Raw genomic sequence first — 25,354 nt, 5'->3', positions numbered from 1 at the left:
CTTACCTGATAAATTACTTTCTCTTGCGGTGTATCCAGTCCACGGATTCATCCTTTACTTGTGGGATATTCTCATTCCCTACAGGAAGTGGCAAAGAGAGCACACAGCAAAGCTGTCCATATAGCTCCCCCTCTAGCTCCACCCCCCAGTCATTCGACCAAAGGTTAGGAAGGAAAAGGAGAAACCATAGGGTGCAGTGGTGACTGTAGTTTAAACAAAAAATTTTTACCTGACTTAAATGCCAGGGCGGGCCGTGGACTGGATACACCGCAAGAGAAAGTAATTTATCAGGTAAGCATAAATTCTGTTTTCTCTTGCAAGGTGTATCCAGTCCACGGATTCATCCTTTACTTGTGGGATACCAATACCAAAGCTTTAGGACACGGATGAAGGGAGGGAACAAGACAGGTACCTTAAACGGAAGGCACCACTGCTTGCAAAACCTTTCTCCCAAAAATAGCCTCCGAAGAAGCAAAAGTATCGAATTTGTAAAATTTGGCAAAAGTATGCAGTGAAGACCAAGTCGCTGCCTTACAAATCTGTTCAACAGAAGCCTCATTTTTGAAAGCCCATGTGGAAGCCACTGCTCTGGTAGAATGAGCAGTAATTCTTTCAGGAGGCTGCTGGCCAGCAGTCTCATAGGCCAAACGGATGATGCTTTTCAGCCAAAAGGAAAGAGAGGTAGCAGTCATTTTCTGACCTCTCCTCTTACCAGAATAGATAACAAACAAGGAAGATGTTTGAAATCCTTAGTTGCTTGTAAATAGAACTTTAAAGCACGAACTACATCAAGATTGTGTAATAGACGTTCCTTCTTCGAAGATGGATTAGGACACAGAGAAGGAACAACTATTTCCTGGTTAATATTCTTGTTAGAAACAACTTTAGGAAGAAAACCAGGCTTGGAACGCAAAACTACCTTATCTGCGTGGAACACCAGGTAAGGTGAATCACACTGTAAGGCAGATAATTCTGAAACTCTTCGAGCAGGAGAGATAGCTATCAAAAACAAAACTTTCCAAGATAACAACTTAATGTCTATGGAATGTAAAGGTTCAAACAGAACCCCTTGAAGAACTGAAAGAACTAGATACTAACACCACATTCACTTTGCACTCCCGAGAGAGACCCTAGTGCTTAGATCCGGCAAAGAGAATGACTGGGTGGAGAAGCTAGAGGGGGAGCTATATGGACAGCTTTGCTGTGTGCTCTCTTTGCAACTTCCTGTAGGGAATGAGAATATCCCACAAGTAAAGGATGAATCCGTGGACTGGATACACCTTGCAAGAGAAAATATATGAAGGATTCTAGATCTCGTTAAATAAATATTTAATTATACTTACCACCATAGATGAGCTATGATGTTCAGCTATTAGAGTTGCTATTACTAGGAGATCATTTCTAAGTTGGCGGTCATAATGTCGGACACCATTGGTTAAGAGATGTACAAATGAATCTTTCAACGCACTGAAAAATGAAAAATGTTGAATTTAATGCTACATATTTAAATTCAAAATCAAATATATAAATATATATAAATAAAGAAGAACAAAAACCAGCTATACCTATAACCAGCACTTGCTCATTAAGCAAATATGAAGTATGGAAGGCTTAGACCAAAAAGACAGTTCCAGAGACTGATTATGAGAATTATCAACATCCTTTAATTACCAACAATTAAATAACATAAGAAATAAAGGCACTGTACTCATACAGAAATAACATAAGTAATGTATACCTTCCTCACAATTGAGGACAATGAACCAATAAGGAATCTGTGAAAAGAAAACACAAATAGCGTCCTGCAAAGGTAGCTACCAAAGCGTGTCAGTCAGAGAGGGGTTAATCAACTGCAGTTTCAAGCCAGACAATGTTAGCAGTATGTTAAGCAAGTCTTGATTAGTATGCAAAATTGTATGACAGTCCCCAGAGTAACAAGGTAAAAACCTTTTCCAAATCCGACATCAATGTTAGTTAAATGACTTTCTCATAGTCAACGATGACACAACCAAATGCAGGATGATGTTTAAGCAGGTCGGTATACACTGGACGCTAGTGGCTAAACGGTAGGTCTTATTATGTGGTATAGTTCATACAGAGTCGTTATGGACGGCTATCAGAGATGCAAAATAAACAGCTGTAGGGCACCTTACTTGCGGGAGTGACGTCTCACTACCACCGCAATGCCGTATTATCAGCCGGATTTACCTTTGAATTCTTCCACTGTGTTCTTACCGAAAAGCCAAACAGCGCGTCCAAACACTTCCACGCTCACGGAGCTCCAGTGGGCGTAGACAACAGAACAGCTACACGTGTTTCACCCAAACTAGTGTTCTGATTGGGCTTCCTCAGGCATGTGATGCCTTGTTACATCAGGTTAGCCTTTTATTGAAACAGATCCCAGGTGAATTAACTCATTCAGTGCCTAAATAAATACAACTAATAAGTTTGTTCTATAGGCAATCAATACAAATTCTCTTAACTGGAGGAATATTGGTTATATATAGTGTGGCAGCAATGGCAACATATCACAAATATTTATGCAATGCAAAAAATTTTTTGTCTCCCCTAGGTGAGAGTGAAACAATATAAGGCAAATCAGCTAAATAACTATCATATATCACAGTAGTGTCTGCTAATTTTATCCTATATAAAGTTAATAGTTAAGCAGAAATTTATATTTCATAGAACGTCTGCAATCAAACTGATTATGATTTGCACGATTCAATCAATTAAATATTATAATATGAAATTACGGTCTGCAGGAAGATATAGGGAACATTCAATATCAATAAGTACTTCAATTTATTTAAACGTAACCTTACCCTATGTTGGATTTAAAGTTGTATAGAATAAGCATTTATTAGAATGACATTTGTAATTTGTGGAGGAGGAGAGAGGGAGAGAAAAACAAAGTTAGGATGCAGGTAGATACTCAAAGTAAGAATGGAGCATAATTCAGTTCTTCATTTAAGCCTCCTGGTTGAACAGTATCCAGATTGGATATCCATTTGCATTCTGCCTTTAACAACAAATTGTCCCAATCTCCTCCTCTTTCACCAATACCTATATATTCAGCTCCTATAAATTTCAAACATTCATCACTACTGTTATGAAAGTCAGCAAAATGTCGTGCTATACCACTTGTCTTAATTTTTTTATGTACAATGTCACGTCTATGTTCCTTCATCCTTTCCTTGAATTCTCTATATGATTTCCCAACATACTGTTTGGGACATGAGCATGACAAAACATAGACAACCCCATAAGTTTTACAAGTAATAAAACCTTTTGTCCTGTGTATTTTTCCTTTTCTATCTTCAATTATATTCCCTGTAATCATAAACTTGCACATTCTGCATTTATTGCAAGGGTAACTACCATTTTTTGGCTTCATGCTCCCTAGCCACATTTTGGAATCATGATTAATATAATGGCTATGTACTAGAATATCTTTCAAGGACTGGGCCTTTCTAGCCGTTAATAGCGGGTAGTCCCCCACCAAATTGTGTATGTCCCTGTCTAAGGTGAGCAAATGCCAGTGTTTGGAAAGAATGGCCTTCACATCAGACCATTGATTATTATATGTGGTAATCATCCTATCTGTTCATTCGGTTGATAGAGTAGAGTTTTTCTATCTGTTTGGGATGCTCTGTGAAATCCTTTTTTTTAGCCAATTTTTGCTATATCCTCTCTCTAGGAATCAAAGTTTTAAATCATCTGCATGTTTCTTAAAGAGGGTTTCATCAGAACAATTTCTTTTATGTCGTAAATATTGACCTATGGGAATGCCCTTGATTTGTGTTATGGGATGATGACTAGTTGCTGCCAGCAGGGTATTAGCTGCTGTTGGTTTCCTATAACTTTCAGTAACAATAGTATTTCCTACTTTCAACAGTTTTAGATCAAGGAAGGAAATTTCAAGAAAACTATAGTCATAGGTGAATTTAAAAATTTTTGTGTAAGTGTTCAAATATTTCAAAAAGTCATGAAGTTGATCAATCGAACCCTCCCAGAGCATCAAGACATTGTCAATAAATCTTGTCCATAGAAGTACCATATTTTCAAAGCACTCCGGTATATTTAAAATTGTTTCTAACTCCCATTTGCCCAAATAGAGACAGGCATATGTGGGGGCACAACTTGACCCCATGGCTGTCCCCAAAATTTGTCTGTAAAACTTTGAATCAAACTTAAAATAGTTTTTTTCCAAGACAAATTTTATCAGATTCGTTACAAAAGTTGTGTGATCATTATATCTGATACCTCTCTGATGAAGGTAAAAGCGTGAGGCCTCAACACCCAAATCATGGGGTATTGAGGAATATAATGCCTCTACATCAATAGTAACAAGTAATGTTTCATCAGAGAGGGTTAGACCATCAAGTTTTGTTAGTACATCTGTAGTGTCCTTTAGATAAGAAGGCAAAGTTGTTAGGAAAGGTCTCAGGTTCCAGTCTACATATTTGGCTATATTTTCTAAAAGGCCCCCCTGACCTGATACTATTGGGCGGCCTGGCGGCGGATATTTATTTTTATGAAGTTTGGGGATTGTATAGAACGTTGGTATAGTGGGATGTTTGACACTGAGGAATTCAAACTCCTTATTGTTTATTAATCCATTTTGAAAACCTTCCCTTAATATGACTTCTAAGTCATCTTTGTATTGTGAAGTTGGATTTCCTGGAAGTTTCTCATATTGTGTCTTACATGATAATTGTCTATGGCATTCTATCACATAGTCAGTGGTGTTAAGTATCACCACGTTGCCACCCCTGTCAGATGGTTTAATCGTGATAGAGTGATCATTTACAAGTTCCCTCAATGCTTTTTGTTGTGTCGTAGTCATGTTACCTGTTGCCTGTGACAAATTTAAAGATTTTAAGTCATTTTCTACTACCTTTACAAAATTTGATACATTTGAAACTGTAGATAAAGCCGGCATATATTTGGATTTGGCTTTAAAAGGACTAAATCCTATATGAGTATTTTCGGTGACATCACCTATAGGATCACTTTCCTGAAATAGTTTGATTAAACTTTGTAAAGTTTGTCTCTCTTGCATATCTAAATCATCACTTGGTGGTTTGTTCATGTATGTTTTTTTTAGAATAATCTTGCGGGAAAAAAGGTTAAGATCTTTCATTATGGTGAATCTGTCCAAATTATTTTTGGACAAAATGTAAGTCCCTTTGAGAGTACTTCAATATGAGAATCATTTAAAGTTTTGTTGGACAGATTCACCACTTTGAAATAAATTTTATCACTGACTATGTCCTGGTGCTCTGTTGGCTGCGTAGTGGATAGCTTTTCTCGGTTTTGTCTTCCTTTTCTGTGTTTTCTGCCCCCTCTTCTTTGCTTTTTTCTATATTCTTTTTCTCTAAAAAAAACGCCCTCTTCTTCTAAATCGAGCTCTACCCTGTTGGTTATTATCTCTATCAAGACTTTGTTTATCCGAATCTGACGTGGCTGAGTCATATTTATAATCATAGATTTTCCCTTCAACATAGTCTAGATGGTCCCTAAGGAACTTTCTCCTCTTTCTAGATTTTATCTCTTCCTGTAACTTCCTAATTTCAGAATTAGCTTGATGTTTTAATTTATTGAATTCCTGATGTGATGTCCATTTTTCAATATTTAAAGTGTATTCTTCTAAAGTCTTCTGTGCATTCTCCATAAGTTCATTTTCTTTAATTATTAATCTCATTAAACCAAATGAGCAATCAGTCAAACATTTTTCCCATTCAGTTTTAAAATTGGGAAGTAAAGGGTCAACTAAGTAAGTACCTGCTTTTTTACGGAGACGTAAGCCCCTTGGGATCATTTTATTATTCAAATATCTACGTACACTGCTGATTTCCCATTTTAATTTTAAATGTTTAATTGACTGTTGTTTATATACTTTAAAATCATGAAAGATATTGTCATTTTTAGGTGTTATTTGTGTATCCGTTTGCAAAGAAAATGTTTCATTCAAATCATACTCCCATTCACTATCACTAAAACTTGCCATTGCTGCCACACACTTAGTCAGTCTCTGATTCTGAATAGTTGGTCAAAGTCTCCAAATTATATCCTGTCAAGCACGGTATTAAAGAAAAGACATTAAAGTCTAGTATCAATGTTGTAAGATTATACCAGCTTAACAAAATGTAATTAATTGCTGAGCACAGATGAAACAAAAATTGAACTTTCATCGGGTGCACGGAGGTAAAATTTTTTAGATAAAAATAAAGAAGAACAAAAACCAGCTATACCTTTAACCAGCACTTGCTCATTAAGCAAATATGAAGTATGGAATGCTTAGACCAAAAAGACAGTTCCAGAGACTGAGTATGAGAATTATCAACATCCTTTAATTCATATTTGCTTAATGAGCAAGTGCTGGTTAAAGGTATAGCTGGTTTTTGTTCTTCTTTATTTTTATCTAAAAAATGTTTACCTTTGTGCACTGGATGAAAGTTCAATTTTTGTTTCATCTGTGCTCAGCAATTAATTACATCTTGTTAAGCTGGTATAATCTTACAACATTGATACTAGACTTTAATGTCTTTTCTTTAATACCGTGCTTGACAGGATATAATTTGGATACTTTGACCAACTATTCAGAATCAGAGACTGACTAAGTTTGTGGCAGCAATGGCAAGTTTTAGTGATAGTGAATGGGAGTATGATTTGAATGAAACATTTTCTTTGCAAACGGATACACAAATAACACCTAAAAATGACAATATCTTTCATGATTTTAAAGTATATAAACTACAGTCAATTAAACATTTAAAATTAAAATGGGAAATCAGCAGTGTACGTAGATATTTGGATAATAAAATGATCCCAAGGGGCTTACGTCTCCGTAAAAAGGCAGGTACTAACTTAGTTGACCCTTAATTCCCAATTTTAAAACTGAATGGGAAAAATGTTTGAATGATTGCTCATTTGGTTTAATGAGATTAATAATTAAAGAAAATGAACTTAGAATGGAGAATGCACAGAAGACTTTAGAAGAATACACTTTAAATATTGAAAAATGGACATCACATCAGGAATTCAATAAATTAAAAGATCAAGCTGATTCTGAAATTAGGAAGTTACAGGAAGAGATAAAATCTAGAAAGAGGAAAAAGTTCCTTAGGGACCATATAGACTATGTTGAAGGGAAAATCTATGATTATAAATATGACTCAGCCACGTCAGATTCGGATAAACAAAGTCTTGATAGAGATAATAACAACAGGGTAGAGCTAGATTTAAAAAAAGAGGGCGTTTTTTAGAGAAAAAGAATATAGAAAAAAGCAAAGAAGAGGGGGCAGAAAACACAGAAAAGGAAGATAAAACCGAGAAAAGCTATCCACTACGCAGCCAACAGAGCACCAGGACATAGTCAGTGATAAAATTGATTTCAAAGTGGTGAATCTGTCCAACAAAACTTTAAATGATTCTCATATTGAAGTACTCTCAAAGGGACTTACATTTTGTCCAACAAATAATTTAGACAGATTCACCATAATGAAAGATCTTAACCTTTTTGCCCGCAAGATTATTCTAAAAAAAAAACCCATACATGAACAAACCACCAAGTGATGATTTAGATATGCAAGAGAGACAAACTTTACAAAGTTTAATCAAACTATTTCAGGAAAGTGATCCTATAGGTGATGTCACCGAAAATCCTCATATAGGATTTAGTCCTTTTAAAGCCAAATCCAAATGTATGCCGGCTTTATCTACAGTTTCAAATGTATCAAATTTTGTAAAGGTAGTAGAAAATGACTTAAAATCTTTAAATTTGTCACAGGCAACAGGTAACATGACTACGACACAACAAAAAGCATTGAGGGAACTTGTAAATGATCACTCTATCACGATTAAACCATCTGACAAGGGTGGCAACGTGGTGATACTTAACACCACTGACTATGTGATAGAATGCCATAGACAATTATCATGTAAGACACAATATGAGAGACTTCCAGGAAATCCAACTTCACAATACAAAGATGACTTAGAAGTCATATTAAGGGAAGGTTTTCAAAATGGATTAATAAACAATAAGGAGTTTGAATTCCTCAGTGTCAAACACCCCACTATACCAACGTTCTATACAATCCCCAAACTTCATAAAAATAAATATCCACCGCCAGGCCGCCCAATAGTATCAGGTCAGGGGGGCCTTTTAGAAAATATAGCCAAATATGTAGACTGGAACCTGAGACCTTTCCTAACAACTTTGCCTTCTTATCTAAGGGACACTACAGATGTACTAACAAAACTTGATGGTCTGACCTTCTCTGATGAAACATTACTTGTTACTATTGATGTAGAGGCATTATATTCCTCAATACCCCATGATTTGGGTGTTGAGGCCTCACGCTTTTACCTTCATCAGAGAGGTATCAGATATAATGATCACACAACTTTTGTAACGAATCTGCTAAAATTTGTCTTGGAAAAAAACTATTTCAAGTTTGATTCAAAGTTTTACAGACAAATTTTGGGGACAGCCATGGGGGCAAGGTGTGCCCCACATATGCCTGTCTCTATTTGGGCAAATGGGAATTAGAAACAATTTTAAATATACTGGAGTGCTTTGAAAATATGGTACTTCTATGGACAAGATTTATTGACGATGTCTTGATGCTCTGGGAGGGTTCGCTTGATCAACTTCATGACTTTTTGAAATATTTGAACACTAACACAAAAAATTTAAAATTCGCCTATGAATATAGTTTTCTTGAAATTTCCTTCCTTGATCTAAAACTGTTGAAAGTAGGAAATACTATTGTTACTGAAAGTTATAGGAAACCAACAGCAGCTAATACCCTGCTGGCAGCAACTAGTCATCATCCCATAACACAAATCAAGGGCATTCCCCTAGGTCAATATTTACGACATAAAATTGTTCTGATGAAACCCTCTTTAAGAAACATGCAGATGATTTAAAACTTTGATTCCTAGAGAGAGGATATAGCAAAAATTGGCTAAAAAAAGGATTTCACAGAGCATCCCAAACAGATAGAAAAACTCTACTCTATCAACCAAATGAACAAAGTGGAGAACAGATGATAAGGATGATTACTACATATAATAATCAATGGTCTGATGTGAAGGCCATTCTTTCCAAACACTGGCATTTGTTCACCTTAGACAGGGACATACACAATTTGGTGGGGGACTACCCGCTATTAACGGCTAGAAAGGCCCAGTCCTTGAAAGATATTCTAGTACATATTAAAGTAATATATAAGAGAAGTCACAGCTAAAAATAGTAGCTGTGAGAAAGAATGACAAGGCAGCACACAAATTGCATAAATAACAAGTGGTTTATTTGCTAAACCTACATATGTCAGAAACAAAATTACCCCAAACCCATTGTGTAAGTAAGGCTGTAGCAGTACAGTAAAGATAAACAATACTAAGCATTTAATTTTTGGGTATATTGCTTCAGCTAGCTCACAGTGATTGTGAGGAGTAATTATAGCCATATTTCAAAGTTGTGGTAAATTTGTTTTTGTCAAACTGTAAGAGCAAAAGAATGTATCAGCAGTTGTATGATAATAAACAAATTATTGATAGCCCCTTTCAAGGAATAGAGGTTTTATAGGGATAATCCTATTCAAGTATATATCATACATGTTTTCCTCCCCTTTCTTTTATGTAAAATGAGCCTCTCTCTTATTTAAAATGAGCCTTTCTTTTATTTAAACGAGTCTGTTATTTAAATGAGTTTTTATTTAGATAGAACACCATCTTACCCTAGCTATACTTTGGATAGAACTTTCCTGAGTGGAACCTTATCAATACAAATAGTGATAAAATGTAATAAGTTATGAAATTGACATTGCACAAGAGATCTGTCAGACCTATAATAGGTTAATCAGTGATGAAAGAGTTAATCCTGAAATATGTCCTTTAGCCAATTGAAAGTTTTTACACCCTTTATTAAGCCCAATAGTTACAAGGGAATAGTAAGCTATGAGTACGGCAAACATGCTGAAACGCGTAAGCTGAACTACATACTAAAGGGCATGTCTTTTGTCTATTTTTGTATCACTTCTGTTTTATGGAATAAAAGCTGAATTTCACTTTTTCTGCGGCTCCTGAACTTTTGTTTGTAAGTAAAGGGAGTGACATATATGAACCAGGCCTGGTTAGTACCTAATATCTAACACATAACCGTAAAGCTACGGTTCTAACAAATAATTGTATTGTAACAAACCATGACAAAAACATTCCGCTTGCTACAAACAGACATGTGAAAGATATATTGTTGCAACAATTATTTCAATAAGACACAGAATAATAAATGTCCGTGAGTATCAGAGCACTTGCTCTGTATATGAAATTGTTACAAACAAGCAGTTCCAGCGTTACTGATTGGAAAACCAACTTGAATTACTGAGCAAGCAGCCTCACCACATTCGCGGTACAAAGTTCCCATGTATCATCCAAAACCAGCTTATATAATTACCACTTGATCCACTTCAAGACTTGCGTATGCCTCATACCGGATCCTTGGTAAATCTCCAAACAAAGCGGTTTGTATAAAGGCTCCTATGCGGTTAATGCCTCCTTGTATTCACAGAACCGGAACTTCGATTCAAGACTGCTGTATGCTTGTCAGTTGTTAGAACCACATCATAGTAACTCGGTGCGCTTGGGACCAGCTGCCAGGAAATTAGCACTCCACTTCAAACAATTGCCGCTTCACAAACTCCCCTTTAGTGGGCTGACTTTAGGGCTTCATCGGATGCTTGTATGTGGTAATGACACCACTTTTATAGCTCAATGGCTAATTTAAATATTTAATTGATGACGGTTTTAACACAGTGCTGCAACCTCATATACAAAGTTAAACTACAACTATTATTTGCACATACATCATATTTATTAAATAATTACATGTTATGCAACATATATTTGGGTATCTTTTTCATTCCGGGATGGCAAAATAAAAACCACACAAATTTTCAACAATTGCAATTTTCACATCTCCTTACTCTTCTTATATTTTGGGCAAGACTATTGACTACTATCTATGCAACTGGATTAATATAGAGATAGAAATACCAAGGGTTATTATTTGTCCCCTACAAAGAAAGTATTCTACAAAAAACATGAGAAATCAATTTTTTCATTAAGGCAATTTGGAGCCAGTGTATTTAAACGGTAAATCCATCGGGATTCATTCCTTAATAGCATATTATCAACATCACCACCACGGCTGTGCTGTTTTATATGCTGAATGCCAGTCACTTTCATAATAGTAAAGTCAGAGTTATGATATAATTCGAAGTGTCTGGCCACCGGACTGTCCTGTTCTTTATTCTTAATGTCATCCCTATGCTCTTTGACTCGATCTTTCAGGTCACGTTTAGTTTTCCCTATATAGTATAGGGGACATGAACAGTGCAGGAGGTAAATGACACCTGTAGTGTTACAGGTGATCCATTGTTTTATATTATATTGTCTACCTGTTGAGGTTTCAAATTTGCATGTTTTTTGTATGAACCTGCAATACACACAATGCCCACACGGGCTACAGCCTTGCCATTTACCTCTTGCACTTAACCAATTGGTTGTCGGTTTTCTTATGTATTCACTTCTGACAAGCTTATCCTTGAGACTGTCAGCTCTACGTGCTGTCAACAAAGGAAAGTCTCCTACATAGTCTCTCAGTTCAGTGTCAATAGTCAACATGTGCCAATATTTTTTCATTATATCTCTAAGTTTGCCCCAGTGTGAATTGAACTTAGTTATAAGGCGTACCTTATATCCATTCCTTTTAACTGCATTTTGTCTATAGAACAGATCATTTCTTGTGCTATTTCTAGCCCTAGTCCAGGCCCTTTTGACCTGTCTCTTAGAATATCCTCTTTCAAGGAACCTAAATGACATCTCTCTAGCCTGTAATTCAAATTCCTCTGAGTTGGAACAATTCCTTCTCAACCGAAGGAATTGGCCAACTGGAATGCCAGTTTTTAAGCATTCAGGATGATGACTAGTAGCATGTAGAAGGCTGTTGGTGGCCGTTGATTTACAATAAACCTTAGTGGTTAGGTGTCTACCTTCTTTTCTTATTGATAAATCTAAGAATGTTGCTTCCTCTTTACTCATTTCACATGTAAGAAAGATATTGTACCCATTGTCAGTGTTCAAAATACTCAAGAAATTTTCTAATAGTTCTTTACTACCCCTCCATAGGAGTAGAATATCGTCCACATAGCGGAGCCAGAGTGCCACATGTGCCTCCACCAGGGATTCAAAGCACGAAAAAACTTCTCGTGCCTCCCATAAGCCTAGATGTAAACAGGCATAGGTGGGGGCACATGTGGCACCCATGGCCGTGCCTTGGAGCTGTCTGTAATATTTTCCATCAAATTGGAATATGTTATTATTTAATATTAAATGTAACAAAGAAATTACAAAATCAGTGCCTGTTTACATCTAGGCTTATGGGAGGCACGAGAAGTTTTTTCGTGCTTTGAATCCCTGGTGGAGGCACATGTGGCACTCTGGCTCCGCTATGTGGACGATATTCTACTCCTATGGAGGGGTATAAGGAATTGTTCCAACTCAGAGGAATTTGAATTACAGGCTAGAGAGATGTCATTTAGGTTCCTTGAAAGAGGATATTCTAAGAGACAGGTCAAAAGGGCCTGGACTAGGGCTAGAAATAGCACAAGAAATGATCTGCTCTATAGACAAAATGCAGTTAAAAGGAATGGAGATAAGGTACACCTTATAACTAAGTTCAATTCACACTGGGGCAAACTTAGAGATATAATGAAAAAATATTGGCACATGTTGACTATTGACACTGAACTGAGAGACTATGTAGGAGACTTTCCTTTGTTGACAGCACGTAGAGCTGACAGTCTCAAGGATAAGCTTGACAGAAGTGAATACATAAGAAAACCGACAACCAATTGGTTAAGTGCAAGAGGTAAATGGCAAGGCTGTAGCCCGTGTGAGCATTGTGTGTATTGCAGGTTCATACAAAAAACATGCAAATTTGAAACCTCAACAGGTAGACAATATAATATAAAACAATGGATCACCTGTAACACTACAGGTGTCATTTACCTCCTGCACTGTTCATGTCCCCTATACTATATAGGGAAAACTAAACGTGACCTGAAAGATCGAGTCAAAGAGCATAGGGATGACATTAAGAATAAAGAACAGGACAGTCCGGTGGCCAGACACTTCGAATTATATCATAACTCTGACTTTACTATTATGAAAGTGACTGGCATTCAGCATATAAAACAGCACCGCCGTGGTGGTGATGTTGATAATATGCTATTAAGGAATGAATCCCGATGGATTTACCGTTTAAATACACTGGCTCCAAATGGCCTTAATGAAAAAATTGATTTCTCATGTTTTTTGTAGAATACTTTCTTTGTAGGGGACAAATAATAACCCTTGGTATTTCTATCTCTATATTAATCCAGTTGCATAGATAGTAGTCAATAGTCTTGCCCAAAATATAAGAAGAGTAAGGAGATGTGAAAATTGCAATTGTTGAAAATTTGTGTGGTTTTTATTTTGCCATCCCGGAATGAAAAAGATACCCAAATATATGTTGCATAACATGTAATTATTTAATAAATATGATGTATGTGCAAATAATAGTTGAAGTTTAACCTTGTATATGAGGTTGCAGCACTGTGTTAAAACCGTCATCAATTAAATATTTAAATTAGCCATTGAGCTATAAAAGTGGTGTCATTACCACATACAAGCATCCGATGAAGCCCTAAAGTCAGCCCACTAAAGAGGAGGGGCGAAACGCATCATGCCTGACGTTTGTGAAGCGGCAACTGTTTGAAGTGGAGTGCTAATTTCCTGGCAGCTGGTCCCAAGCGCACCAAGTTACTATGATGTGGTTCTAACAACTGACAAGCATACAGCAGTCTTGAATCGAAGTTCCGGTTCTGTGAATACAAGGAGGCATTAACCGCATAGGAGCCTTTATACAAACCGCTTTGTTTGGAGATTTACCAAGGATCCGGTATGAGGCATACGCAAGTCTTGAAGTGGATCAAGTGGTAATTATATAAGCTGGTTTTGGATGATACACGGGAACTTTGTACCGCGAATGTGGTGAGGCTGCTTGCTCAGTAATTCAAGTTGGTTTTCCAATCAGTAACGCTGGAACTGCTTCTTTGTAACAATTTCATATACAGAGCGTGTGATTCACACTAAGTGCTCTGATACTCACGGACATTTATTATTGTGTCTTATTGAAATAATTGTTGCAAAAATATATCTTTCACATGTCTGTTTGTAGCAAGCGGAATGTTTTTGTCATGGTTTGTTACAATACAATTATTTGTTAGAACCGTAGCTTTACGGTTATGTGTTAGATATTAGGTACTAACCAGGCCTGGTTCATATATGTCACTCCCTTTACTTACACAATGGGTTTGGGGTAATTTTGTTTCTGACATATGTAGGTTTAGCAAATAAACCACTTGTTATTTATGCAATTTGTGTGCTGCCTTGTCATTCTTTCTCACAGCTACTATTTTTAGCTGTGACTTCTCTTATATATTACTTTAATACTATTTTTTGACTGCTAGCACCTAATTTGTTTTTGTTTGTAACCAAGGTAGAGTGCACACATTTAACTCATTTGGAATATTCTAGTACATAGCCATTATATTAATCATGATTCCAAAATGTGGCTAGGGAGCATGAAGCCAAAAAATGGTAGTTACCCTTGCAATAAATGCAAAATGTGCAAGTTTATGATTACAGGGAATATAATTGAAGATAGAAAAGGAAAAATACACAGGACAAAAGGTTTTATTACTTGTAAAACTTATGGGGTTGTCTATGTTTTGTCATGCTCATGTCCCAAACAGTATGTTGGGAAATCATATAGAGAATTCAAGGAAAGGATGAAGGAACATAGACGTGACATTGTACATAAAAAAATTAAGACAAGTGGTATAGCACGACATTTTGCTGACTTTCATAACAGTAGTGATGAATGTTTGAAATTTATAGGAGCTGAATATATAGGTATTGGTGAAAGAGGAGGAGATTGGGACAATTTGTTGTTAAAGGCAGAATGCAAGTGGATATTCAATCTGGATACTGTTCAACCAGGAGGCTTAAATGAAGAACTGAATTATGCTCCATTCTTACTTTGAGTATCTACCTGCATCCTAACTTTGTTTTCTCTCCCTCTCTCCTCCTCCACAAATTAAAAATGTCATTCTAATAAATGCTTCTTCTATACAACTGTAAATCCAACATAGGGTAAGGTTACGTTTAAATAAATTGAAGTACTTATTGATATTGAATGTTCCCTATATCTTCCTGCAGACCGTAATTTCATATTATAATATTTAATTGATTGAATCGTGCAAATCATAATCAGTTTGATTGCAGACGTTCTATGAAATATAAATTTCTGCTTAACTATTAATTTTATATAGGATAAAATTAGCAGACACTACTGTGATATATGATAGTTATTTAGCTGATTTGCCTTATATTGTTTCCCTCTCACCTAGGGGAGACAAAAGAAAATTTGCATTGCATAAATATTTGTGATATGTTGCCATTGCTGCCACACTATATATAACCAATATTCCTCCAGTTAAGAGAATTTGTATTGATTGCCTATAGAGCAAACTTATTAGTTGTATTTATTTAGGCACTGAATGAGTTAATTCACCTGGGATCCGTTTCAATAAAAGGCTAACCTTATGTAACAAGGCATCACATGCCTGAGGAAGCCCAATCAGAACACTAGTTTGGGTGAAACACGTGTAGCTGTTCTGTTGTCTACGCCCACTGGAGCTCCGTGAGCAGTCGGTAAGGCAGAATGGACTTTCATGAGTCGAGAGGGTGAACACAGTGGAAGAATTCAAAGGTAAATCCGGCTGATAATACAGCATTGCGGTGGTAGTGAGACGTCACTCCCGCAAGTAAGGTGCCCTACAGCTGTTTATATTGCATCTCTGATAGCCTTCCATAACGACTCTGTATGAACTATACCACATAATAAGACCTACCGTTTAGCCACTAGCGTCCAGTGTATACCGACCTGCTTAAACATCATCCTGCATTTGGTTGTGTCATCGTTGACTATGAGAAAGTCATTTAACTAACATTGATGTCGGATTTGGAAAAGGTTTTTACCTTGTTACTCTGGGGACTGTTATACAATTTTGCATACTAATCAAGACTTGCTTAACATACTGCTAACATTGTCTGGCTTGAAACTGCAGTTGATTAACCCCTCTCTGACTGACACGCTTTGGTAGCTACCTTTGCAGGACGTTATTTGTGTTTTCTTTTCACAGATTCCTTATTGGTCCATTGTCCTCAATTGTGAGGAAGGTATACATTACTTATGTTATTTCTGTATGAGTACAGTACCTTTATTTCTTATGTTATTTAATTGTTGGTAATTAAAGGATGTCTTTTTGGTCTAAGCCTTCCATACTTCCTATTTGCTTAATGAGCAAGTGCTGGTTAAAAGTATAGCTGGCTTTTGTTCTTCTTTATTTTTATCTAAATTTTTTTTTACCTCAGTGCACCAGATGAAAGTTCAATTTTTGTTTCATCTGTGCTCAGCAATTAATTACATCTTGTTAAGCTGGTATAATGTTACAATATAAATATATATATATATATATATATATATATATATACACATATATATGACAAACACTACTTACTAGATGCATTCTATGTTTCTGAGCTGATTAACAAGTTCTTCCTTTGGACCATTTTCTAACAAGTTCCACAAAATTTCTGAAGACCGAAAGAGGAGCTGTCCGGAGGGATCTGGGTCATTGAGCCGTGAACAAATTCTGCACGCCGCTTGAGCTTTGGCCATGAGTTTGCAGTTTTCTGTAGAATTAATAAAGATGAATCTATAAAATGTAATACATTTTTGAAGTGATAAATGTTTGATCACTTAATTAGCTGACTAGGAACTTGCAGTGATATGTATTAGTCACACTGGTACAGACATGAATTTCTTGCCTGGTTTCACAATAATTAAAAGTTAGCTACAATTCAGACTTTGCTTGGTATAAATCTTCATTAGTAAGAAAAAGAACACCCAACTTTCTACAATATATTTACAATTTTAATAAAAATATATATTTTAAACTGTTAACCTGATTTTTATTACAATAAAAGCACATCTCTAATCTAGCGTGCTTGTTCATGCGTGTTGCAGTATTTCAGCAAGCATTTGCTTCATCTTCCCATTTATTTGCAACCGAGCATGACTTTAAAGAGAGAGTAAATTTCCTACATGAGTTTTGTTTTTACTTATGTTGTTCATCATGCAGGCAAAAGATTGTTTGTAATGGGTGAAATACACACTGAAACAGGAACCTTCTTATAGGCAGATCAATTAAGACACATTCTATTTAACATCAGCCCATAAAAAACATAATTTATGGTTACCTGATAAATTTATTTCTCTTGTAGTGTATTCAGTCCACGGGTCATCCATTACTTATGGGATATATTCCCTTCCCAACAGGAAGTTGCAAGAGGATCACCCAAGCAGAGCTGCTACATAGGTCCTCCCCTCACATGTCATATCCAGTCATTCGACCGAAACAAGACGAGAAAGAAGGAACCATAGGGTGCAGTGGTGACTGAAGTATTAATTAAAATTTAGATCTGCCTTAAAAAAGACAGGGCGGGCCGTGGACTGAATACACTACAAGAGAAATAAATTTATCAGGTAAGCATAAATTATGTTTTCTCTTGTTAAGTGTATTCAGTCCACGGGTCATCCATTACTTATGGGATACCAATACCAAAGCTAAGTACACGGATGATGGGAGGGACAAGGCAGGAACTTAAACGAAGGAACCACTGCCTGTAGAATCTTTCTCCCAAAAACAGCCTCCGAAGAAGCAAAAGTGTCAAATTTGTAAAATTTTGAAAAAGTGTGAAGCGAAGACCAAGTCGCATCCTTGCAAATCTGTTCAACAGAGGCCTCATTCTTAAAGGCCCAGGTGGAAGCCACAGCTCTAGTGGAATGAGCTGTAATTCTTTCAGGGGGCTGCTGTCCAGCAGTCTCATAGGCTAAGCGTATTATGCTTCTAAGCAAAAAGGAGAGAGAGGTTGCCGAAGCTTTTGACCTCTCCTCTGCCCAGAGTAAATGACAAACAGGGAAGAAGTTTGACGAAAGTCTTTAGTTGCCTGTAAATAAAATTTCAGGGCACGGACTACGTCCAGATTATGCAAAAGTCGTTCCTTCTTTGAAGAAGGATTAGAACATAATGACGGAACGACAATCTCCTGATTGATATTCCTGTTAAAGACTACCTTAGGTAAAAACCCAGGTTTAGTACGCAGAACTACCTTGTCTGAATGGAAAATCAGATAAGGAGAATCACAATGTAAGGCGGATAACTCCGAGACTCTTCGAGCCGAGGAAATAGCCATCAAGAACAGAACTTTCCAAGATAAAAGTTTAATATCAACGGAATGAAGGGGTTCAAACGGAACTCCTTGAAGAACTTTAAGAACCAAATTTAAGCTCCACGGAGGAGCAACAGTCTTAAACACAGGCTTAATCCTAGCTAAGGCTTGACAAAAGGCCTGGACGTCTGGAACTTCTGCCAGACGTTTGTGTAAAAGAATAGACAGAGCAGAAATCTGTCCCTTTAAAGAACTAGCTGATAAGCCTTTTTTCAAACCCTCTTGGAGAAAGGCCAATATCCTTGGAATCCTAACCTTACTCCATGAGTAACTCTTGGATTCGCACCAATACAGGTATTTACGCCATATCTTATGGTAGATTTTTCTGGTAACAGGCTTTCGTGCCTGTATCAAGGTATCAATAACTGACTCGGAGAAGCCACGCTTTGATAGGATCAAGCGTTCAATCTCCACGCAGTCAGTCTCAGAGAAATTAGATTTGGATGATTGAAAGGACCTTGTATTAGAAGGTCTTTCCTCAAAGGTAGAGTCCATGGTGGACAGGACGACATGTCCACTAGGTCTGCATACCAGGTCCTGCGTGGCCACGTAGGCGCTATCAGAATCACTGATGCTCTCTCCTGTTTGATCCTGGCAATCAGTCGAGGGAGCAGAGGAAACGGTGGAAACACATAAGCCATGTTGAAGAACCAAGGAGCTGCTAGAGCATCTATCAGCGTCGCTCCTGGGTCCCTGGACCTGGAACCGTAAAGAGGGAGTTTGGCGTTCTGGCGAGACGCCATGAGATCCAGTTCTGGTTTTCCCCAGCAATGGACCAGTTGAGCAAATACTTCCGGATGGAGTTCCCACTCCCCCGGATGAAAAGTCTGACGACTTGGAAAGTCCGCCTCCCAGTTCTCCACGCCTGGGATGTGGATCGCTGACAAGTGGCAAGAGTGAGACTCTGCCCAGCGAATTATCTTTGAGACTTCTAACATCGCTAGGGAGCTCCTGGTTCCCCCTTGATGGTTGATATAAGCCACACTGAAATCTGATGAACCTCAGTGTTGCTAACTGAGGCCAAGCTAGAAGAGCATTGAATATTGCCCTTAGCTCCAGAATATTTATTAGGAGGAGTTTCTTCTCCTGAGTCCAAGATCCCTGAGCCTTCAGGGAATTCCAGACTGCGCCCCAGCCTAGGAGGCTGGCATCTGTTGTTACAATCGTCCAATCTGGTCTGCGAAAGGTCATGCCCCTGGACAGATGGACCCGAGATAACCACCAGAGAAGAGAATCTCTGGTCTCTTGATTCAGATTTAGTAGGGGGGACAAATCTGAGTAATCCCCATTCCACTGACCTAGCATGCACAATTGCAGCGGTCTGAGATGCAGGCGTGCAAATGGCACTATGTCCATTGCCGCTACCATTAAGCCGATTACTTCCATGCACTGGGCCACTGACGGGCGTGGAATGGAATGAAGGACCCGGCAAGCATTTAAGAGTTTTGATAATCTGGCCTCCGTCAGGTAGATTTTCATTTCTACAGAATCTATCAGAGTCCCTAGGAAGGAGACTCTTGTGAGTGGTGATAGGGAACTCTTTTCCACGTTCACCTTCCACCCATGCGACCTTAGAAACACCAGAACTATCTCTGTATGAGAGTTGGCAATTTGAAAGCTTGACGCCTGTATCAGGATGTCGTCTAGATACGGAGCCACCGCTATGCCTCGCGGTCTTAGAACCGCCAGAAGAGAGCCCAGCACCTTTGTAAAGATTCTAGGGGCCGTAGCCAACCCGAAGGGGAGAGCTACAAACTGGTAATGCCTGTCTAGGAAGGCAAATCTTAGGAACCGATTATGATCTTTGTGAATCGGTATGTGAAGGTAGGCATCCTTTAAATCCACCGTGGTCATGTACTGACCCTCTTGGATCATGGGTAGGATAGTCCGAATAGTTTCCATTTTGAATGATGGAACTCTTAGGAATTTGTTTAAGATCTTTAGGTCCAAAATTGGTCTGAAGGTACCCTCTTTCTTGGGAACCACGAACAGATTTGAATAAAACCCCTGTCCTTGTTCCGTCCGCGGAACTGGGTGGATCACCCCCATTACTAGGAGGTCCTGTACGCAACATAGGAATGCTTCTTTCTTTATCTGGTTTTGTGATAACCTTGAAAGATGAAATCTCCCTTGAGGAGGAGAAGCCTTGAAATCCAGAAGATATCCCTGAGATATGATCTCCAATGCCCAGGGATCCTGGACATCTCTTGCCCACGCCTGGGCGAAGAGAGAAAGTCTGCCCCCCACTAGATCCGTTTCCGGATAGGGGGCCGTCCCTTCATGCTGTCTTAGGGGCAGTAGCAGGTTTTCTGGCCTGCTTGCCCTTGTTCCAGGACTGGTTAGTTTTCCAGGCCTGTCTGTAACGAGTGACGGTTCCTTCCTGTTTTGGGGCGGAGGAAGTTGACGTTGCTCCTGCCTTGAAGTTTCGAAAGGCACGAAAATTAGACTGTTTGGCCTTTGATTTGGCCTTGTCCTGAGGAAGAGTATGACCCTTACCTCCCGTGATGTCAGCGATAATTTCCTTCAAGCCGGGCCCGAATAAGGTTTGCCCCTTGAAAGGAATATTAAGCAATTTAGATTTAGAAGTCACATCAGCTGACCAGGATTTAAGCCATAACGCTCTGCGCGCTTGAATGGCAAATCCGGAATTCTTAGACGTTAGTTTAGTTAAATGTACAATGGCATCAGAAACAAATGCATTAGCTAGCTTAAGTTCTTTAAGCTTGTCCATAATTTCATCCAATGGAGCTGAGTGAATAGCCTCTTCTAGAGACTCAAACCAAAATGCCGCAGCAGCAGTGACAGGCGCAATGCATGCAAGGGGCTGTAAGATAAAACCTTGTTGAACAAACATTTTCTTAAGGTAACCTTCCAATTTTTTATCCATTGGATCCGAAAAAGCACAACTATCTCCCACCGGGATAGTGGTATGCTTAGCTAAAGTAGAAACTGCTCCCTCCACCTTAGGGACCGTCTGCCATAAGTCCCGTGTAGTGGCGTCTATTGGAAAAAAATTTCTAAATATAGGAGGTGGGGAAAAGGGCACACCAGGTCTATCCCACTCCTTGCTAATAATTTCTGTAAGCCTTTTAGGTATAGGAAAAACATCAGTACACACCGGTACGGCATAGTATCTATCCAGCCTACATAATTTCTCTGGAATTGCAACTGTGTTACAGTCATTCAGAGCCGCTAAAACCTCCCCTAGCAATACACGGAGGTTCTCAAGCTTAAATTTAAAATTAGAGATCTCTGAATCCGGTTTCCCTGGATCAGATCCGTCACCTACAGAATGAAGCTCTCCGTCCTCATGTTCTGCAAACTGTGACGCAGTATCGGACATGGCTCTCGTAGCACCAGCGCGCTCTATTCTTACCCCAGAGCAATCGAGCTTGCCTCTTAATTCTGGCAATTTAGATAATACTTCTGTCAGTGTATTATTCATAATATTAGCCATGTCTTGTAAGGTGATTTGTATGGCCGTCCCTGATGCACTTGGCGCCACAATATCACGCGCCTCCTGAGCGGGAGGCGAAGGTACTGACACGTGAGGAGAGTTAGTCGGCATAACTTCCCCCTCGTTGTCTGGTGATAATTCCTTTATAGATAAAGACTGACTTTTATTATTTAAAGTGAAATCTATACATTTAGTACACATGTTTCTGTGGGGCTCCACACTGGCCTTTAAACATAGTGAACAAACAGATTCATCTGTGTCAGACATGTTTAAACAGACTAGCAATAAAACTAGCAGACTTGGAAAACACTGTAAATAATTTTACAAGCAATAAAGAAAAACGCTACTGTGCCTTTAAGAAGCACAAAAAACTGTCACAGTTGAAATAACAATGAACCAAATCAGTTATAGCAATCAAATTTTCACAGTAAATGTATTAAGTTAGCAGAGCATTGCACCCACTTGCAAATGGATGATTAACCCCTCAAAACCCAAACGGTTTTTATAAGCAAAAAAACGTTTTTTAATACAGTCAAAAACCACTGTCACAGGTCTGCTGTGACTGATTACCTCCCTCAAAATGACTTTTGAAGTCCCTTAAGCTGTCTGGAGACGACCTGGTTCATGCAGAAGGAAGCAGGAAGACAGAGCCTGAATTTTTACTGCGTCAAAAGAGCGCTAAAATAGGCCCCTCCTACTCAATATTACAATATTGGGAGTTTCAGTTAACTGTTTCTATGCAGAAATATTGTCAGCCATGTGGAAAAAATGTATGCCCCAGTAAGTTTTATCACCAATGTACCTCACAAAACGATTAAAACATGCCAGCAAAATCGTTTTAAACATCTTTTTTATAAGGAGTATGTATCTCTATTGATAAGCCTGATACCAGTCCTCTGCATTTAAGGCTTATAACATCCCTTCAGTAGTAATAGCATTTTCTCAGTCAAATTCCATTCCTTAGAAAATTACTTTACTGTAAATATTTAAACCAGCCTGCTAACAGTCGCTCTCACTGTATTAAAGGCTTTTACTTTACGTTACATCGGTATCAGCAGTATTTTCTTAGTCAATTCCATTCCTTAGAAAAATAATTTACTGCACATACCTTGTTTGCAGGGTTCCCCGCACGCTATTCCCTTTCTGAAAGTTACCCCACTCCTCAGAATATGCGAGAACAGCCAGTGGATCTTAGTTACTTCTGCTAAGATCATAGAAAACGCAGGCAGATTCTTCTTCCAAATACTGCCTGAGAATAAACAGCACACTCCGGTGCCATTTAAAATAACAAACTTTTGATTGAAGAAATAAACTAAGTATAAACACACCACAGACCTCTCACAACGTCCTATCTAGTTAGTTGCAAGAGAATGACTGGATATGACATGTGAGGGGAGGAGCTATGTAGCAGCTCTGCTTGGGTGATCCTCTTGCAACTTCCTGTTGGGAAGGGAATATATCCCATAAGTAATGGATGACCCGTGGACTGAATACACTTAACAAGAGAAATATGTAATTTAAAAGCAGTGCAACCACTAAATTCTTAACATTTTTCTGCAAAAATAATATTTTCCAAAAGTAGATGAATATTATTATCTTTACTTTGGTGCAATATAAAAACTAGAAGCTAATCAAGTGTGTAAATAACATCTTATATACTGTACATACCAGAGGTATTCGATAGCAGCTGCAGGACTTTTAGTAAGCATAATTTCTCGTGTAACTGATTTTCAAACAATGTCAGTGACAAAACCAAGGTTTCAGCCAGACCTCCTGCTTCAGCCATCTGTATCTTGTAATTCAAGCTTGTTGGCTGAAAACCTGTCTCCAGAAAAGCAAAGAATGAAGAAGAGAACATCACTTTCTTGTCTGCCTTGACACTTTACATAAGGGTTGTCCAAGCCAAGGCCAGGAAGCCACAATGCGATCCTCCAATGTATTGAATTTAGATCTCCACAACCCCAAATAGAATGCCACTTTGACTGTTCAACAATATCTATGTGGCAAATCTGAACTGGTTGAAAAGAGAAAGTTAAACTAGAAATAAAAAAAATGCAGGACACAGAATATTAGCTTGGTCTGTAAATTAACCCCACTGTATTCTTGTAACAGTTTGTCAGGTGACAAAGCACTATCTATAGATTGTTGACATGTTTCTGTTTAGATTTAAAATTATTTTAATATTTTCACATGTGGAAATATGATGTGGCCCCTCATGTAAAATGTTGGATAACTCTGATTTACCCAACTTGCTTGGCCCATAGTCTTATATCTTCTTTAGGAGACAAACGGACAGAAAGATGCAATAATAAAATACTCTTAACATTAGAGCATTTAGCACTATTGCCTGCCTATATCAGTTTTTAACCTTGCAAAGGCAGCTCTTACTGGTTTAGAGCTGAACGAATGCTAAGCCAACCAGAAGCAGAATGTTTGTGTAGCTGCCAGTCACTAGTCATGTTCCTTTCAATATTAGTGATGTATTGCTGGACTAGAGCCGACGATATAAACAAGTAATAGTGCAATTAGAAAAAGTTCCAGCACATATTGTATCCCTTTAAAGGGACATTCCAGACAAAATTGGAATCCACATGGATGCATTTCAGTTTTGAATAGAAGCATTTTAGTAATGTACATCTGTTAGCAAAAATGCTTCTAATAAAAGCTATAGCTGTTTCAAAAGTGTATTTAAATATGCACCGTGTACCAGCATTTTAAAAACAGCACTTGATCAGAGAGCCTAAGGTGCTTGTAACATCTGGTAATGACTCAATTTGTTAATTACTGAAATGATACAAGCCCCACTGACGCACTAAGCAGCTTCAGTATTTAAAATGCTAGTGCGCTGAGAATATCTAGCTATGCTTCACATGCACATGCATTGAAAAATGTTAACACTAAAACAGTGATAACTTTTACTAGAAGGATTTTTGCCAATACGTGTATATTGGAAATAGGTCTCTATTCATAGATGTAATTCATCTATGTGCATTTCAATGTTGACCGGAATGTCCTTTTAAGCATTTCTGACTTCCCTAGCTAAATAAGCCTTTACTCTAACTGCATTTATACACATCAATAAGATACCCCTAAGCCTCGGTTATGTCGAAATCCCTCACATTAACTCTAGCAATGCCATTTATTCTAAACGTAATATTTTATTTTTGAGCATAGAATATTAACTAGATCTGGTAAATACCTGCATTCATTAATGTTTGAAACAATAACAATTATGCAAATCACGTCTGGTCATTGCTAGGTATTGAAGTGTGCACTTAATAGAAGCCTACAAAATCATAGAGCAGTTAGCTTTTCTAGCAACAAAGGTTTCCTAAGAATGGGCATTTGAGTCATCTTTAGTTAAAATGAATTGGGTCATCTTAGTTAATATGAATTACATATACTAGAAAGACTGCTCCA

General features: G+C 37.9%; 1 protein-coding gene across 1 annotated transcript in view; it reads right to left on the bottom strand.

The window, feature by feature from the left end:
- Nucleotides 1-25,354, bottom strand: part of CFAP69 (cilia and flagella associated protein 69) — a 292,339-nt gene that overhangs the window by 217,460 nt on the left and 49,525 nt on the right. Inside the window, exons 7-9 of the mRNA XM_053715703.1 lie at nucleotides 23,603-23,755; nucleotides 16,704-16,878; nucleotides 1,344-1,467 (exon numbers count right to left, since the gene is read on the bottom strand). Coding sequence (XP_053571678.1) covers nucleotides 1,344-1,467; nucleotides 16,704-16,878; nucleotides 23,603-23,755 — 452 coding nt within the window. The remainder of the gene's footprint in view (nucleotides 1-1,343; nucleotides 1,468-16,703; nucleotides 16,879-23,602; nucleotides 23,756-25,354) is intronic.

Source organism: Bombina bombina, chromosome 5, assembly GCF_027579735.1.
Source record: "Bombina bombina isolate aBomBom1 chromosome 5, aBomBom1.pri, whole genome shotgun sequence".
NCBI classification, from domain to species: domain Eukaryota; kingdom Metazoa; phylum Chordata; class Amphibia; order Anura; family Bombinatoridae; genus Bombina; species Bombina bombina.
This window is presented reverse-complemented; position numbering and strand designations above follow the sequence as displayed.